Source organism: Eurosta solidaginis, chromosome 2 (assembly GCF_040869045.1).
Source record: "Eurosta solidaginis isolate ZX-2024a chromosome 2, ASM4086904v1, whole genome shotgun sequence".
Taxonomy (NCBI): domain Eukaryota; kingdom Metazoa; phylum Arthropoda; class Insecta; order Diptera; family Tephritidae; genus Eurosta; species Eurosta solidaginis.
The window spans coordinates 56,250,077-56,270,356 of record NC_090320.1 but is presented as its reverse complement, the minus strand read 5'-3'; the positions used below and the strand labels follow the sequence as shown (position 1 = coordinate 56,270,356).

General features: G+C 36.4%; 1 protein-coding gene across 1 annotated transcript in view; it reads right to left on the bottom strand.

Moving 5' to 3' along the window:
* Positions 1-20,280, bottom strand: part of cup — a 203,027-nt gene that overhangs the window by 72,134 nt on the left and 110,613 nt on the right. Inside the window, exon 6 of the mRNA XM_067765374.1 lies at positions 12,486-13,535. Coding sequence (XP_067621475.1) covers positions 12,486-13,535 — 1,050 coding nt within the window. The remainder of the gene's footprint in view (positions 1-12,485; positions 13,536-20,280) is intronic.

The following is a 20,280-nucleotide window of genomic DNA, read 5'->3' as shown; positions in this document are numbered from 1 at the left end:
TACGCGTCTTTTGGCAGCTCTATCGATATTTTTGGCGTATTAGCAGTGTCATGCTGTCATATAGAATTACCTCAGTTTTATATTTTTCCCTGCGGATTGTTTTGCGAATAATAAACTCTGCGTAGTTTTTTGGCACATCTACTGTTATTCAGTCGCAGATTAAGTAACTTGCTCATTGTATTGGTTCGTAGCATAGAAGCGATTTGTTCCTGTGATGAGAGCTATGTTTGAGTCTGTGATTGGCAACGGGAAATAAATGCTGTCACAGGCAATCAGTCACGAATAATCCTTGTAAGCTGTCGCTGAAGTGTACTGTGATATTTCAGTAGCTGTGACAAAATCACAGGTACACGGATATTTGCCAACTCTAGTTATATCTCAGTTTATAGTCGCAATATTATTTTATTGCAAATTTTTTTATCAGACCAATTCTAAATATTCTCGCGGATTTTTTTATTCCCGCGGAAAAAATCCACCAATTCTGTTCTCCTAGGGAGAACAATAATTGGGGAATAGGAATTTCGAATTTCCGAAGTCAGCTGTTTTGTCAATTGAAATTTCGTTCCACATTTCTTCTTTTGTTTAAAAAATTTAAAAGTTTAACTATCGTTGCAAATTTGTTGGAAATTAAGAAATAAAATATAAACAATGCACAGTATTTATTGCATTTCATGTGGTATTCACTGAAATGAGTAATGAATTCGTGCCACAGCAACATCAACAGTGGAACATAAGAAGAAGATGGCCGCATAACACAAATCTGCCGGAGTTGCCTGCTTTCATTCAGCAAAGCAATTTTCTGGCGGCCAAGTTGAGTTGAATTCGTCCTTCGTCATATGCCAAAATCTATTTAAGCCTTATTAAAAAATCCTTGCGCAATTTCTGGATGGCTGCATCAAATATGTATACCAAGAGCTCTACCGTTGCTTATGGTATACTTTTCGACTTAAAATAAAGAATATTGTGGTTGTAGTTGTTGTTGTATTAACAGTGAGAATATTGTGGTAGAATGCATATACATATTTTAGCACAAATTTGTACAAATAAGTGTTCTTTCTTAAAAGAACCATTTTCCTTTAACTATTTTGATGCATTCCCTTTAATTTAACAAGTGAAAAAACTCCTATGAAATGGCAGAGAAATCTCCCTCCCTCACATTCATAATACCTACTTTTCTCCCATAACCGGTTTCCGCTTTTTCGAACATTGTTCAGAATAGGAGGAAAGGGAGAAGTGAAAAAACTCACAAGGAATTTTTATTTAGAATACGAGGAATGGGAGAAGGGAAAAACTCGCACGGAATTTTTGTTTAGAATCGGGCTGTATATGTTTATACGTAATAATAAAATGTTACGTATATGCACCGGCACTCATATTTTCAGGTGGTGCGGATATACTTCCGTGTAATTTGTTGGTGTTTAATTAAACAACGTGCTTATCAATAAAAAATATTATAGCGAATGATATCAAGTATAGCACATCACCAGGCCCGACGAGTGGGGGGGGGGGGGGGGAGGTAATGGGGGGATTAGCCCCGGGACCGGGGTTTGTGAGAGGGCACGCGATTTATAGGTACTCTGATATTTTTTTTAATTCAGGAGAGTCTTTAGTTGTTCCATGTGCAATTTTTAAGCCCAATTTCATAAGCATCGAAAATCTGCATTTCGTTTTAATATTATAGTGAAGTGTGAAAAATAAAAATCTATATATGTGACCCGGCCATGAAAAGGTGGCTTAAGACTCAAAAAAGAAACAGCTGTTAAAGATAAAAAATGCATTTCAGTTTCTTAGTAGTTTTTCTTTTGCATTATTTTTTTGAGTCATAACCCACCCTTTCATAGGCCGGGTCACATATATAAAAAGAAAGGCTAAGATGTGTGTTAGGCGGTCGCCGGTGTTTGAAGAGATGCGTTGGTCGGCTTTGTTCAAACTTTCACACAAGTTGCGTATACCTTACGCGGCTGGTTACTACATAGGTTCTGTTGCGATCGACGTACAGAGTCTCGAGATATAGGCCGAAACGTGGACCCGGGTACCCCTAGAATGAGGTTATAGAATATGGATAACAAATGAAAGGTGCTGATGAGTGCTTTAGTAGAGGGTAATTTCCATACCCCTGGGTAACTAGGGTCTTGAGATATAGGCCAAAACGTGGGCCCGTGAGTGCCTAGACAGTGTTTATACAATATGGATATCAAATGAAAGCTGTTGATGAGTGCTTTAGTACAGAGTAATATATTATAACGTTGGGTGATTAGGGTCTCGAGATATAGGCCAAAACGTGGGCCCGTGAGTGCCTAGTCAGTGTTTATACAATATGGATATAAAATGAAAGCTGTTGATGAGTGCTTTAGTACAGAGTAATATATTATAACGCTGGGTGACTAGGGTCTCGAGATATAGGCCAAAACGTGGACCCGAATACCCCTAGAATGTGTGGGAATATGGATAAAGGCCAAAACGTGGACCCGGATACCCCTAGAATGTGTGGGTAAATTGGATATCAAATGAAAGCTGTTGTTGAGAGCTCTAAAGTAATTTTCAATGTGATATTCGATTTAGTCGTATCAACCTGGCCAAACTGATAAGTTTGCATGCGAAGCCGAAATAAAGACATGAATTAATAATACCCACATACCTATTTACATACGTCCTGTTCGATTTGCCTGAAATTTGGTATATAAATTTGCCTATATTAGTATTTACGATCCTTTTTTCCGGGAAGTAGACCAGAGACGGACTGGGATTAGGACTAGGACCGGGACCGGGACTCGGATTGGGACTGGGACTGAGACTCTGAGTGGGACTGAGATTGGAACAAAATACATACCACCCTCTGGGACAGGAAATAAGGGATGAAGAAGAATGAGAAGAACTTGAGAGAAGAGAAAAGAGAGAAGGTGACTGAGAAAGAGATAGAATGAGACGAAGATGGAGATAGATGAAGCGAAAAAGACGGGAGGGAAGAGTGAATAAAAGTATTAGGAAAAAGTGAATAGAAGAGGGGGGAGGGCAGAGTTAGACGGAAAAAGCTTATTAAAATGTATGGAGATAGGTCAATTTAGGGCAGCACAACGTCTGCCGGGTCTGCTAGTACATATATATGGGGTATTCCATCCCATTTCTACCAATTTTGAACCCGACCCCTTTAGAATTGGCTGAAAGTTTTTCTTCTTTTTCTAGCTTACGAAAGACGTCTTTCAGAAGTTTTTCGATTTTTTCATCCAACTCAAAAAAAGTTATGAATTTTTAAAAAAACACCGTTTTTGTTTTCAAAATGCTATAACTTTTTCAAAAATTAACCGTTTGGGATCTTTTTTTTTTTTAATTTGTTTTTAAATGTACTTTTCGGAAAAAATTCAAAAAAATTTTTAAAGTTTTTTTTTGTAATTTTTCAGTTTTTCGAGATTTTTCGAATTTCGCCCTTTTTTTTCTCATAAAAAACTTCAATCAATTCTGCAATCATCCCCACTAATCCCGGAGTGGGCCGAGAATTTTTTTTTTTTTATTTAATTGAAAAAAAAACTTTAAAATTTTTTTTATATTTTTTTCCGAAAAGTACATTTAGAAACATATAAAAAAAAAAAAAAATGATCCCAAACGGTCAATTTTTGAAAAAGTTATAGCATTTTGAAAAAAACACCGTTTTCCAACTCAAAATAAGTTTTAAATATTTTGAAAAAAACGGTGTTTTTTCAAAATGCTATAACTTTTTCAAAAATTTACCGTTTGGGATAATTTTTTTTAATATGTTTTTAAATGTACTTTTCGGAAAAAATATAAAAAAAATTTTAGTTTTTTAAATAAAAAAAAAAAAAAATTCTCGGCCCACTCCGGGATTAGTGGGATGATTGCAGAATTGATTAAAGTTTTTTATGAGTAAAAAAAGGGCGAAATTCGAAAAATTTGGAAAAACTGAAAAATTACAAAAAAAAACTTTACAATTTTTTTTGAATTTTTTCCGAAAAGTACATTTAAAAAAAAATTTAAAAAAAAAAAAGATCCCAAACGGTCAATTTTTGAAAAAGTTATAGCATTTTGAAAACAAAAACGGTGTTTTTTTTTAAATTCATAACTTTTTTGAGTTGGATGAAAACATTTGAAAAACTTCTGAAAAACGTCTTTCGTAAGCTAGAAAAAGAAGAAAAACTTTCAGCCAATTCTAAAGGGGTCGGGTTCAAAATTGGTCGAAATGGGGTGGAATACCCCATATATAAAGTTAAAATTATGAATGTTTGTATGTAGGTATAAATCGGGTTGCGTCCTAAACGGATCAGCCGATCACAACTAAATTTGAATCACCCACCTTCCAAAGATGGTCATAGGTTAAACATAACTTTAATATAACAAGTAAGGAAGGTTAAGTTCGGGTGTAACCGAATATTACATACTCAGTTGAGAGCTATGGTGACAACATAAGGGAAAATAACCATGTAGGAAAATGAACCGAGGGAAACCCTGGAATGTGTTTGTATGACATGTGTATCAAATGAAAGGCATTAAAGAGTATTTTATGAGGGAGTGGGCCATATTTCTATAGGTGGACGCCATTTAGGGATATAGCCATAAAGGTGGATCAGGGTTGACTCTAGAATGCGTTTGTACGATATGGGTATCAAATGAAAGGTGTTAATGAGTATTTTAAAAGGGAGTAATCCTTAGTTCCATAGGTGGACTCCGTTTCGAGATATCGCCACAAAGGTGGACCAGGGGTGACCCTAGAATTTGATTGTACAATATGGGCATCAAACGAATGGTGTTAATGAGTATTTTAAAAGGGAGTGGGCCTTAGTTCTATAGGTGGATGCCGTTTCGAAATATCGCCATAAAGGTGGACCAGGGGTGACTCTAGAATGTGTTTGTACGATATGGGCATCAAACGAAAGGTGTTAATGAGTATTTTAAAAGGGAGTGGGCCTTAGTTCTATAGGTGGCCGCCGTTTCGAAATATCGCCATAAAGGTGGACCAGGGGTGACTCTAGAATGCGTTTGTACGATATGGGTATCAAATGAAAGGTGTTAATGAGTATTTTAAAAGGGAGTAATCCTTAGTTCCATAGGTGGACGCCGTTTCGAGATATCGCCACAAAGGTGGGCCAGGGGTGACTCTAGAATTCGTTTGTGCAATATGGGTATCAAAAGAAAGGTGTTAATAAGTATTTTAAAAGGGAGTAATCCTTAGTTCCATAGGTGGACGCCGTTTCGAGATATCGCCATAAATGTGGACCAGTGGTGACTCTAGAATTTGTTTGTACAATATGGGCATCAAACGAAAGGTGTTAATGAGTATTTTAAAAGGGAGTGGGCCTTAGTTCTATAGGTGGCCGCCGTTTCGAAATATCGCCATAAAGGTGGACCAGGGGTGACTCTAGAATGTGTTTGTACGATATGGGTATCAAATTAAAGGTATTAATGCGGGTTTTAAAAGGGAGTGGTGGTTGTTGTATAGGTGGTCGCATTTTCGAGATATCGCCACAAAGGTGGACCAGGGGTGACTCTAGAATGCGTTTGTACGATATGGGTATCAAATGAAAGGTGTTAATGAGTATTTTAAAAGGGAGTAATCCTTAGTTCCATAGGTGGACGCCGTTTCGAGATATCGCCACAAAGGTGGGCCAGGGGTGACTCTAGAATTCGTTTGTGAAATATGGGTATCAAAAGAAAGGTGTTAATAAGTATTTTAAAAGGGAGTAATCCTTAGTTCCATAGGTGGACGCCGTTTCGAGATATCGCCATAAATGTGGACCAGTGGTGACTCTAGAATTTGTTTGTACAATATGGGCATCAAACGAAAGGTGTTAATGAGTATTTTAAAAGGGAGTGGGCCTTAGTTCTATAGGTGGCCGCCGTTTCGAAATATCGCCATAAAGGTGGACCAGGGGTGACTCTAGAATGCGTTTGTACGATATGGGTATCAAATGAAAGGTGTTAATGAGTATTTTAAAAGGGAGTAATCCTTAGTTCCGTAGGTGGACGCCGTTTCGAGATATCGCCACAAAGGTGGGCCAGGGGTGACTCTAGAATTCGTTTGTGAAATATGGGTATCAAAAGAAAGGTGTTAATAAGTATTTTAAAAGGGAGTAATCCTTAGTTCCATAGGTGGACGCCGTTTCGAGATATCGCCATAAATGTGGACCAGTGGTGACTCTAGAATTTGTTTGTACAATATGGGCATCAAACGAAAGGTGTTAATGAGTATTTTAAAAGGGAGTGGGCCTTAGTTCTATAGGTGGCCGCCGTTTCGAAATATCGCCATAAAGGTGGACCAGGGGTGACTCTAGAATGTCTTTGTACGATATGGGTATCAAATCAAAGGTATTAATGCGGGTTTTAAAAGGGAGTGGTGGTTGTTGTATAGGTGGTCGCATTTTCGAGATATCGCCACAAAGGTGGACCAGGGGTGACCCTAAAATTTGTTTGTACAATATGGGTATCAAAAGAAAGATGTTAATGAGTATTTTAAAATGGAGTAATCCTTAGTTCCATAGGTGGACGCCGTTTCGAGATATCGCCATAAAGGTGGAGCAGGGATGACCCTAGAATTTGTTTGTACAATATGGGTATCAAAAGAAAGGTGTTAATGAGTATTTTGAAAGGGAGTAATCCTTAGTTCCGTAGGTGGACGCCGTTTCGAGATATCGCCACAAAGGTGGGCCAGGGGTGACTCTAGAATTCGTTTGTGCAATATGGGTATCAAACGAAAGGAGTTAATGAGTGTTTTAAAAGAGAGTGGGCCTTAGTTCTATAGGTGGACGCCTTTTCGAGGTATCGCAATAAAGGTGGACCAGGGGTGACTCTAGACTTTGTTTGTACGATATGGGTATCAAATGAAAGGTGTTAATGAGTATTTTTAAAAGGGAGTGGGCCTTCGTTCTATAGCTGTTCGCCATTTCGAGATATCGCCATAAAGGTGGACCAGGGGTGACTTTAGAATATGTTTGTACGATATGGGTATCAAATGAAAGGTGTTAATGAGTATTTTAAAAGGGCGTGGGGCTTAGTTCTATAGGTGGACGCCTTTTCGAGATATCGCCATAAAGGTGGACCAGGGGTAACTCTAGAATGAGTTTGTAAGATATGGGTATCAAATTAGAGGTGTTAATGAGAGTTTTAAAAGGGAGTGGTGGTAGTTGTATATGTGAAGGCGTTTTCCAGATATCGACCAAAATGTGGACCAGGGTGACCCAGAACATCATCTGTTGGATACCGCTAATTTATTTATATATGTAATACCTGCCAAGATTTTAAGGGGTTTTTATTTCGCCCTGCAGAACTTTTTCATTTTCTTCTACTTAATATGGTAGGTGTCACAACCATTTTATAAAGTTTTTTCTAAAGTTATATTTCGCGTCAATAAAACAATCCAATTACCTTGCCATGTTTCATCTCTTTTTTCGTATTTGGTATAGAATTATGGCATTTTTTTCATTTTTCGTAATTTTCGATATCGAAAAAGTGGGCGTGGTCATAGCCGGATTTCTTTCATTTTTCATACCAAGATAAAGTGAGTTCAAGTAAGCACGTGAACTAAGTTCATTAAAGATATGTCGATTTTTGGTCAAGTTATCGTGTTAACGGCCATGCGGAAGGACAGACGGACGACTGTGTATAAAAACTGGGCGTGACATCAACCGTTAACGTCATAAAATCTATGCCCCTACCAAATTTCAAAAGGATTGGTTAATTTTTGTTCGACTTATGGCGTTAAAAGTATCCTAGACAAATTAAATGAAAAAGGGCGGAGCCACGCCCATTTTGAAATTTTCTTTTATTTTTGTATTTTGTTGCACCATATCATTACTGGAGTTGAATGTTGGCATAATTTACTTATATACTGTAAAGATATTAAATTTTTTGTTAAAATTTTACTTAAAAAATTTTTTTTTTTAAAAGTGGGCGTGGTCCTTCTCCGATTTTGCTAATTTTTATTAAGCGTACATATAGTAATAGGAGTAACGTTCCTGCCAAATTTCATCATGATATCTTCAACGACTGCCAAATTACAGCTTGCAAAAGTTTTAAATTACCTTCTTTTAAAAGTGGGCGGTGCCACGCCCATGGTCCAAAATTTTACTTATTTTCTATTCTGCGTGATAATTTCAACTCATCTACCAAGTTTCGTCGCTTTATCTGTCTTTTGTAATGAATTATCGCACTTTTTCGGTTTTTCGAAATTTTCGATATCGAAAAAGTGGGCGTGGTTATAGTCCGATATCGTTCATTTTAAATAGCGATCTGAGATGAGTGCTCAGGAACCTACATACCAAATTTCATCAAGATACCTCAAAATTTACTCAAGTTATCGTGTTAACGGACGGACATGGCTCAATCAAATTTTTTTTCGATCCTGATTATTTTGATATATGGAAGTCTGTATCTATCTCGAGTCCTTTATATATGTACAACCAACCGTTATCCAGTCAAACTTAATATAATCTGTGAGCTCTGCTCAACTGAGTATAAAAAAGAGGGTGGCACCTACCATACAAACGGAATGTTTGATACAGCATAACTCTGGAAGTATTCATGCAAGAACATTGAAATCCAGTAAAGAGTTAAATTGGATCAATCCCTAACACCACTAACAAAATAAGGTTTAGTATTCTTTTATGTTATCTTTAGGGTTGATATTTTTGGTTACGCATGGAGGAACCGGAAAAAAAACATTTCTGTTTAATTTGATATTAATTGATGTAATTTGAAGGTGTAATGATCATCCCAAAGGTGGTGCTTTCCTGTTACTTGCTGGAACAGCCGCAGTTGAAGTAAATGCGTGCTTTCTCGTCTATAGACGGCTTTACGTACAAAAATTTACACTCTTTAGAAATATGAGGGGGCATTTTGGCGGAAGCGCTTCAGCAGCAGTTTTGCTAAACAACTTCTTGAAATTAATTATGGCAAAATTCCTATTTCTTTACGAACAGATTTGATTTCTTTTTCTGCAAGTTTTTGAGAAATTATGACATCACCTGAAGCTTTAATATCTAATGTTTCTTCCAAATATTGAATATATCTTTACAAACTATAAATTTCTTTGAGAAAAGGCATTTTAGGCACCTTAAAATGAGGATGTTAATATCACTAGAACCAAGACAACTTATTACTCTATTAACACAGTCGTGGAAGAGTCCCAAGCTGTGCATATCCGATTGAGTTTATTAGCGCTTTTGAGCCATCAGAAATTTCTCCTTATCGTTTGATCCTTAAAAAAGGGCCCATAATATCATAATATTTATGCTTCGTTATTTCGATTCTCCACGTTTATGTAGTGAGACAATGCTTTTCCTTACAAAACTTTTACGGATGTCATTGAAGCAATTAATTTTATAGGAAAATTTCGAAAACAAAAAAGTTTAAAACCAAGAATTCCATTGATACCGATAGATTTGTCTTTTCAATTCTAAATGCCTCAAATTTCCTATCCCTATCAATGAAGCTCAAGGACGATCATTAGGTGCGAATCAAGGGATTAATGAGTGCAATACAAACCTTTATAGCTTCAGAGATTCTGCAACTCAATTGTCAACCTCACCTCAAATTTCCTATCCCTATCAATGAAGCTCAAGGACGATCATTAGGTGCGAATCAAGGGATTAATGAGTGCAATACAAACCTTTATAGCTTCAGAGATTCTGCAACTCAATTGCCAACCTCACCTACGAGAGGGGAATCCTGTTACAAATATGATTATATCATACAACAACAGTCATTAGCCGCAGCAGAAGTCAATCCTACCAACTCATGTTTTACCCATGGCCAGTTACGCGTAGCTTGCATATTTTTATAGAAACGTGGGGTAAAACCCACGGGCATAAGCTAGTTTTAAATAAAAGCAAAACGTTCGTTTTATGCTTACTAAATATTAGGTATTAATGGAAAATTGAGCTTCAGCAATTTTCTCGAAATTGCTTATTACGTAAATGCTTCATTTCGACCTTCACAATTGGTCTTGTTATAAGGCGGGATATTGAAGCGACTGCAGCTTAAGCAAGCTTCTTCCAGAATTTCTTCACGAGTACAATTTTCCTCTGAAATAAACTGCAGTATTCTGGCAGCCTGTAGGATTTACTTACTTCTAGATCGACACTGTAAACAGCAGACCCGACTAATTTTGTCAATATGGAACCATCGGTACACACGTGTATAGCTCTACTGTAAAGCCAAGATCTCTTTCGAAGCTCAGTCCCTATATTTAATGGCGGTATACTGCTGTGGCTATGAAAAATGACGGTAATAGGTACTTTTGAGCTGTGATAACTACGAAATGGCTCAACTGATTTCAAAGATCTTGGTACCATTGGAACGGTACTCAGATCGGCTTTCGAAAACATACACTGTAAAAATTTTTTAATATACTGAAAAAATTTCTTTTCTAAAATAAAATTATAAACTTGAAAAAACTTTAAAGTCCAAGCATTTTAAAATAAAATATATTTTTTTTTTAGAAAGGTCTATTTAAGATATATAACATATCCAAAAACTAAAATGGCGTATTATTTCTTTTTTTTTATAAAATATTTTAAGTAAATTCATCTCTCTATATTTTGATATAATAGTACTTTTCAGCTGTGATAACTACAGAATGGCTGAACCGATTTTAAAGATCTTGGTACTAGAAAGGTATTCAAATAGGTTTTCGAAAATGTATACTGCAAGAATTTTTATTACACTGTGTAATTTGGATATGTTATATATATTAAATAAACCTTTCTAATAAAAATATATTTTATTTTAAAACACTTGTCCTTTGAATTTTTTTCCAAGTTTAAAATTTTATTTTTGAAACAAAAAATTTTTCAGTGTAATAAATTTTTTTACAGTGTATATTTTCAAATACCTTTCCGGAAATCGGTTGAGCTATTCCGTAGTTATCACAGCTCAAAAGTACCATAATATCAAAAATAAAGAGATGCATTTACCTAAAATTAAAAAAAAAGAAAAAATACGCCATTTTAGTTTTTGGATTTGTTATATGTATATAAGTTAACACGCTGGCGGCCCCCAACATGTTGGATTCCCACAAGCTGAAGTTTACACGTGCAGCTGTGTCAGCATAATCATGCTTCCCATAATCCCATAGCCACCTGCCGCTGTGTCAGCATAATCATTCTTCCCACAGTCCCATGGGCCACCTGCAGCTGTGTCAGCATAATTATTCTTCCCACGTTTGATGGGCCACCTGCAGCTGCGCTAGCATAACTATTGTAAGCAGCATAATTGCAACCCAACACCCGCTTCAAGGCCAAGTGCATTTCATCATATCGCGCAATGACAATATTGCACAACGTTATCAAACCTATGGGAACCAAGTCAGTACCTATGCACATTACAGTGGAGTCAGCATATTTCTATTTCACAATGTTGTGAGACTTTTGCATTGCACATGCCAGCCAAGAAGACACCTGCGGGAAGTCAAGGCCACACTCACACCCAGACGTCGCATATGTCTAGCTACAGAATGTAGCTCCACGAAATGTTACAAAAGGAAGCAGCAGTCCACGCAGAGGGTAGTTGCGTCGGGGCTTTCATACTAACCGCTATCATACTTAATTATAGAATACTGAATAAAGTGTTAAATCTTAAATCTAAAAAAGCTTCTTTTCTTATTTAGTATCCAGGGCAAGTTGGCCCTTTAATTTTTTTTAGTGCAAGGATCACAGATACTTTAAGTTATATTAAATAGACCTTTCTGAAAAAAATTTATTTTATTTTAAAACGCTTGGCCTTTGAAGTTTTTTTCAAATTTAAAATTTTATTTAAAAAAAAAAATTATTTCAGTATATTAAAAAAATTTTACAGTGTATGTTTTCGAAAGCCGATCTGAATACATTGGTACCCAGATCTTTGAAATCGGTTGAGCCATTCCGTGGTTATCACAGCTCAAAAGTACATATTACGGTCATTTTTCAAGCATTTTTCCCAATTTTGACACCTTGCCACGCACATAATTTTTCAAAAATGCAATTTCTAAAAATGTGGTTGTGTTTGTAAGTGTACCTGTATGCAAAATTTCATCAAAATCTGAGGGGGTCGGATTCAATGCATATCGGTTTTGATATGAAGTTCATCATGTGCGAGTTTGAGCGATAGGCCCTACGTGCATTCAGTGCCACGGTGGCACTGTAAATAATTTTTAATGCGTGAATACGCTATTAATTTGTTTTTAATACATCACTTAATCACGAGTTTTTTTAAATTGTTCGTGCAAGAATTTTATCGTACGCAAAACTTAGATAAATAACCAGTTTGTTTCTCCAAAAATTCATCTAAATGTCCCCTCCTACCTACGAAAGTCTCCTATAATTGTAAACTAAATGTCCCCTCCTACATACATACGAAAGTCTCCTATGATCGGAAATTGGAGTATTTATTATTTTAATCTCTCAGAAGACTCGAATATGATCAGATATTTCAAAAAGTCCATGTGGCATAAATAAATATATGTTAAATAAAAATATATGTAGACATATTAATAGAAGACTCACCCCCAACAGCTGTTAGCACAACAGGTTGCTGCTGAACGGTATGGGCGCCAAAACCATTTGCCATTCCAACGTTATTGTTGTTCAAACTATCTTTGTTATTGTAATGTTGACAGCGTTTATGAAATGCTATGTGATTATTATTTGTCGATGACTCAATTGATGACCCCGATGAGTGTTGCTGCTCCAAATCATTATCTGCGGTATTATTACATTTCATTTGAATGCCATTCGGAAACCTACTCGAAAACGGCCGACGTCGAGGCGAACATTGCATATTATTAACATTACCATAATTCATATTTCGATACACGCCACTGTGATTAGACTGTATTTTTGAAGGATTATAACAATTGGTGTAGCCAGCTTTAGTGGCTGGCACCACATCCACGGAGTCCATAACACCACCATGTGAATCATTGAAAAGATTTTGCATAGCTTGTAGTCTTCGATTGTTGCTACCACTACCACCATTATTAACATTACCAACAATTGTTGTGCGATTATTACTTTGATTGCCGTTCATAGCATTGGCGTTCAAGCGACTTTGAATTGCCATTTGTGGCTGCTGCTGTTGCTGCTGCTTATTTACTGTTACTGCAGCTGCAGCAGCAGCAGCCGTAGCCGCTGCATTTAGTTGTAATATTTTTTGCATACCTAATAAATTCGATTGTTGTTGTTCTTCAAATTTTCGCTTTGCCAATGCATTTTGCATTATTATTTTTGTGTGATTTTGTAATTCTTCAGTGGTTGGTTGTATTGAAAATGGATTTCGTTGGTTATGTTGTTGTGCTTGTTGATGCTGTGCCGTCAATGTTTGTTGTACTAAAGCCAAATTATGTAAATTTTGCAACTGATTTATAACCAAATTATTAGAGAATAACTCAAAGGGATTTGGCTGTTGCATCTGATGCTGTGGAGTTTGAGACATATGCAACATGTGCGCCTGTTGTGTCGAAGTGAATGTCAGAACAGCTGTTATTGCCTCACGATCATGCTGAGGCAAACGTGGATTAGAGAGTTGTACTAATAAACCATGTTTGGAGATTTCACCTGAAATTTAAAATTTTGTTTAAACATATGTATTTTGCTTTTGTCTCCAAAAAGCATAGAACACCTGTAAAGTTTTTCATATTACTATAAAAAGTTTTCTCACCCCAAAATACATGCGCCAATGTACATATTGTGGCGAATTTTAGCATCACTAAGCTGTTAGTAAATAAAGGCACAACAACAAAAATATAAAAGCAAGCTACACTTGTATACATGAACACATCAATCATCATTTATACACATACATACAAGGCAACGAAGAGATATCTCACACACACACATGTGGTCAACAGCATTTGCATAAACTACAAATATACATGTATATAGCTGTTAACCTAGCATGAGGTACAATTGTTCTCGAACTGTTCGCGAAATGACTAGACCTTGGGAGAAATGGGTGACCGAGAAACCCGAGAGCATAAAAGCAGCGCAAGCTGAGGAATTAGTAATCAGTTTGATTTAAACACGCTATCAGTTGCGAAGTGAAGTATAATTGTACTACTCCCAAAGTAGACTAATAAAGACGATTTTGCAATACAGCATATTGGAGTGATTTATTTCAACAGTCAGCAGAAGGTTTCAAATAAGCGAAATTTTTCAATATTCATTACAATATTGTAGGCATACATGCTTAACCTAAGTTGCTGATAACATTTAGGGTACGAACAGAGTGGGCGAACAGAGTGGGCGCTGAAAGTCGAGCCGAGATTTTCAGTGCGATAAAACTGATTACACACAAGTCAATACAAATAATCAGGTTAGAAATCAAACGGAGAAGATGAGATGACTCTAGGATGTATGTGCAGCGAATAAAAAACCAAAGGATTCGCTTGATAGATCAGGCGAATGAACGAAGATGGTCCAGCGAAGAAAGTAGTTCAGTCGACACCGCACCTTGGAAGCAGAGGTAGGGCAGACCTCCCCTAAGCTGTGAGAGGCAGGTGACATCGTTTGATGTGGTGCTTTGAGTTTCAAAGCGTTTTGATTGTCGCTCAGCTCGGCTCCGCTCGTCATCCCTAAGGGTACGAACAGATTGAGCGCTGATGCCGAGCAGAGCCGAGTCGAGTTTATTTTCATGCGAGAAGAAAGTTTGTATATAACACAGTGAATGCGAGAATCAACGCTGAAATTATGTTTATTCCATGTGTTTTGCTTTTATGTCATTTATGAAAAAAAAATTTCACTTACTATTTAATCGATTTCGCTTATTATTTGATCGATATCAATTTTATTTTTTATTTTTAAACCATTAAAAAAACGACTGCACGCTAAAAAGCAAACATCAACAATGCAAAAAAGCGCGCAAAACGCTTTGAACTTTTTTGTCGCACTCATCGGCTTTGCCCTCTGCTCTTGTCGGCGTTCACTGTGTTATATACAAGCTTATTTGTATTGACTTGTATGCAATCAGTTTTATCGCACTGACAATCTCGGCTCGGCTTTCAGCGCTCACTCTGTTCGCACCCTTAGTTGGGTTAGATTTAATGTGTATCCGCTTTAAGCTCTCAATTAAAGGTAATTAGTCAATCATATAACTCGTTTTTAAGGCCGGGTTTTTAAACTCCAGTTAAAGTTGACTAGAGTTTAACATTGCCACTTGGTTCGGTAACATAAAATGTTGCTGCTCATCTCAGCTTAAAGGGTGGAAGTGGCAGTGTTAAACTCTAGTCAACTTTAATTAGCGTTTAAACTCGCACTGAAAAAGCGGACTCAAGTCTACTAGTTGATAAGACTCGCTATAGTAAATGCATATACACCATAAAAGTGGATGAAAGATCGTTCGATTTTGGGCACGGAAGCGCATAATGTTAAATTGTAATGTGGGACCTACGCCTCTAACACCTAATTCTGGCCACTGTTGAAAACAGGGACGGAAATTAATTATTTTTTTTTTCGGAGTCGAAAAAGTCCTGGTCAAAAAATTGTCCAAGGTGAAAATTTTTAAGTTGCCAGGTATCTCTATAGCAATATCATGTCGAATCATGCATCCTTTTTATTTTTCGAACTTTTTCCATAAAAGTCCACATATAAAAGTAAAATCTGTATATTTATTTTTTGAGTCCGATAGAACTAGTTAAACTCGGGCCTTTATAAATAAAAGTCCGGAAATAAAAGTTAAATCCGGACTTTTATTTTTTAAGACCAAAATAAAAGTCCGGCTTGATAACAAAGAAACGGCTGATCCGAATTAAATTTTGTCCTTAAAAAATAAAAGTCCGGATTTAACTTTTATTTCCGGACTTTTATTTTTAAAAGTCCGAGTTTAAGTATTTCTATCGGACTCAGGTAATAAAAATCCGAAAAAATTGTTTTTATCTTTGTCCAAATATATTAAAAGTCCAAAATTAACAGCTTTGCAAAGAATTATATTATAAAAAGAATAACAGTTTCCGTCCCTGTTTGAAACAGCCAGTATCCTTGGACTCCCGTTAGAGGACTTTGATGAGTGAGTGGTCGTGCCCATTGAATGTGGCGAAACACTATTAATACAACAACAACAACAACAACTAGGTAGAGATATCTAGAAAATTCATGCGGGATTCGAAATATTGGCAACGGTTTTTAAGTAACTTCCCGCTGAACATGAGGCTTTAAATTTAAAAGTTGTTTCAGATGTCTATGAAAGTTAAGCAGATATGACAAAAAGTTTTTTTCTAGGCGGTATCGCGGGGTAATTTTTGGAAACTAAACAAGGGAATCTTACCGTTAAGTTTTAAAAAACTTCCTACTGAACTACAAACTTGCAGACCCACACATAGTTCAGAGAACGGAGATAACGCGACAGACGATTTTTTTGAAACTTCCTGGAAAGGTAGATTTGAAAATTTAAACGTATTTGAAATATTAAAGGGATTTCAATACCCATCAGAAAAAGTTCCGCTAAGAAGGAATTTTGTGATCAATTTTTTAAGAAACTTGCAATTGAGCTACAAACTTGAACTTCATACATAGTTAAAGTAAGGAGACAATGAAACAAACAAATATTTCCCTTAGATGGCGCATAAGTCGAAATAGGAAATTACAACGAGGCTTGGAATCTTGGAATAAATTTAAAACTGACAACTTACCGGGTCCTAGGCCTGGTTTTTCAGTACAAGTTCAACTCTGTTTGTCGGTTAAACTACGCCTAATTTATTCTGCAGTTTTTCAGTCTCCTTTAACTGGAGTTTAAGCTGAGCTTAAGCGGCCGATCTGGCTGGGTTAACCTATCAGTTATTTGCGTTCATTCGAAGTGGCGTCGGATATACCCAACAAGCATTTGGGCTTGAATACCATTACATCTCATGTTGATAACTAGACATACTTCTAAAATATCAAGAGTTGTTTCGAAACAGTGGCTCAACTCGAGAACCATAGCGTACTCAGCAAAAGAGGGAATTTTTTATAAAACAAAAAATGCTAACATTTAAGTTGAAAGAATTTAATTCCCAACTTGTGGTTCTCTAACTGGACTCGAATGTAAGATTCCATACCACAGTATTTTCATGAAACTAAAATAAAATAATTGATATTAGAGAAAAATTGTAAGTTTACAAACGGCGATGGTTGCTAGGACATGTTTCTGAATTTCACTTCTTCATCAGCTAGCTTTTCGGGAGCTGAGGGTTGAACTCGAGTCTCCAACATTCATATCAGTGCAAGCCTTTTTAGCTGCTACGCCATATGAATGTTCCGTTGTTCGCTGTACAATTGGTCTCTAAGAGTTGCCTTTTTTGTTTATATTCCTTTTGATCACTATGTAGGCACATACACTCTATATGTAGTTTATTCCTAATGGTGTGGATATGATTTTTAGGCGTGCTTTTGAAAGCTTAGTAGCATTTGTTCGGATATTTACAGTATTTGTTTTTAATACTTCCGCTGTTACTATTATATCAATATGATCATATGTATTTAATTAGCGAGCTTTGCTCATATTGCTTTATACAATGGTTTTTGTAATTGATATTAGAGAAAAATTGTAAGTTTACAAACGACGATGGTTACTAGGACATGTTTCTGAATTTCACTTCTTCATCAGCTAGCTTTTCGGGAGCTGAGGGTTGAACTCGAGTCTCCAACATTCATATCAGTGCAAGCCTTTTTAGCTGCTACGCCATATGAATGTTCCGTTGTTCGCTGTACAATTGGTCTCTAAGAGTTGCCTTTTTTGTTTATATTCCTTTTGATCACCATGTAGGCACATACACTCTATATGTAGTTTATTCCTAATGGTGCATTCATATGGCGTAGCAGCTAAAAAGGCTTGCACTGATATGAATGTTGGAGACTCGAGTTCAACCCTCAGCTCCCGAAAAGCTAGCTGATGAAGAAGTGAAATTCAGAAACATGTCCTAGTAACCATCGCCGTTTGTAAACTTACAATTTTTCTCTAATATCAATTACAAAAACCATTGTATAAAGCAATATGAGCAAAGCTCGCTAATTAAATACATATGATCATATTGATATAATAGTAACAGCGGAAGTATTAAAAACAAATACTGTAAATATCCGAACAAATGCTACTAAGCTTTCAAAAGCACGCCTAAAAATCATATCCACACCATTAGGAATAAACTACATATAGAGTGTATGTGCCTACATGGTGATCAAAAGGAATATAAACAAAAAAGGCAACTCTTAGAGACCAATTGTACAGCGAACAACGGAACATTCATATGGCGTAGCAGCTAAAAAGGCTTGCACTGATATGAATGTTGGAGACTCGAGTTCAACCCTCAGCTCCCGAAAATCTAGCTGATGAAGAAGTGAAATTCAGAAACATGTCCTAGTAACCATCGCCGTTTGTAAACTTACAATTTTTCTCTAATATCAATTACAAAAACCATTGTATAAAGCAATATGAGCAAAGCTCGCTAATTAAATACATATGATCATATTGATATTATAGTAACAGCGGAAGTATTAAAAACAAATACTGTAAATATCCGAACAAATGCTACTAAGCTTTCAAAAGCACGCCTAAAAATCATATCCACACCATTAGGAATAAACTACATATAGTGTATGTGCCTACATGGTGATCAAAAGGAATATAAACAAAAAAGGCAACTCTTAGAGACCAATTGTACAGCGAACAACGGAACATTCATATGGCGTAGCAGCTAAAAAGGCTTGCACTGATATGAATGTTGGAGACTCGAGTTCAACCCTCAGCTCCCGAAAAGCTAGCTGATGAAGAAGTGAAATTCAGAAACATGTCCTAGTAACCATCGCCGTTTGTAAACTTACAATTTTTCTCTAATATCAATTACAAAAACCATTGTATAAAGCAATATGAGCAAAGCTCGCTAATGAAATACATATGATCATATTGATATAATAGTAACAGCGGAAGTATTAAAAACAAATACTGTAAATATCCGAACAAATGCTACTAAGCTTTCAAAAGCACGCCTAAAAATCATATCCACACCATTAGGAATAAACTACATATAGAGTGTATGTGCCTACATGGTGATCAAAAGGAATATAAACAAAAAAGGCAACTCTTAGAGACCAATTGTACAGCGAACAACGGAACATTCATATGGCGTAGCAGCTAAAAAGGCTTGCACTGATATGAATGTTGGAGACTCGAGTTCAACCCTCAGCTCCCGAAAAGCTAGCTGATGAAGAAGTGAAATTCAGAAACATGTCCTAGTAACCATCGCCGTTTGTAAACTTACAATTTTTCTCTAATATCAATTATTTTATTTTAGTTTCATGAAAATACTGTGGTATGGAATCTTACATTCGAGTCCAGTTAGAGAACCACAAGTTGGGAATTAAATTCTTTCAACTTAAATGTTAGCATTTTTTGTTTTATAAAAAAATTCCCTCTTTTGCTGAGTACGCTATGGTTCTCGAGTTGAGCCACTGTTTCGAAACAACTCTTGATATTTTAGAAGTATGTCTAGTTATCAACATGAGATGTAATGGTATTCAAGCCCAAATGCTTGTTGGGTATATCCGACGCCACTTCGAATGAACGCAAATAACTGATAGGTTAACCCAGCCAGATCGGCCGCTTAAGCTCAGCTTAAACTCCAGTTAAAGGAGACTGAAAAACTGCAGAATAAATTAGGCGTAGTTTAACCGACAAACAGAGTTGAACTTGTACTGAAAAACCAGGCCTAGGACCCGGTAAGTTGTCAGTTTTAAATTTATTCCAAGATTCCAAGCCTCGTTGTAATTTCCTATTTCGACTTATGCGCCATCTAAGGGAAATATTTGTTTGTTTCATTGTCTCCTTACTTTAACTATGTATGAAGTTCAAGTTTGTAGCTCAATTGCAAGTTTCTTAAAAAATTGATCACAAAATTCCTTCTTAGCGGAACTTTTTCTGATGGGTATTGGAATCCCTTTAATATTTCAAATACGTTTAAATTTTCAAATCTACCTTTCCAGGAAGTTTCAAAAAAATCGTCTGTCGCGTTATCTCCGTCCTCTGAACTATGTGTGAGTCTGCAAGTTTGTAGTTCAGTAGGAAGTTTTTTAAAACTTAACGGTAAGATTCCCTTGTTTAGTTTCCAAAAATTACCCCGCGATTTTGTAATTGATATTAGAGAAAAATTGTAAGTTTACAAACGGCGATGGTTACTAGGACATGTTTCTGAATTTCACTTCTTCATCAGCTAGCTTTTCGGGAGCTGAGGGTTGAACTCGAGTCTCCAACATTCATATCAGTGCAAGCCTTTTTAGCTGCTACGCCATATGAATGTTCCGTTGTTCGCTGTACAATTGGTCTCTAAGAGTTGCC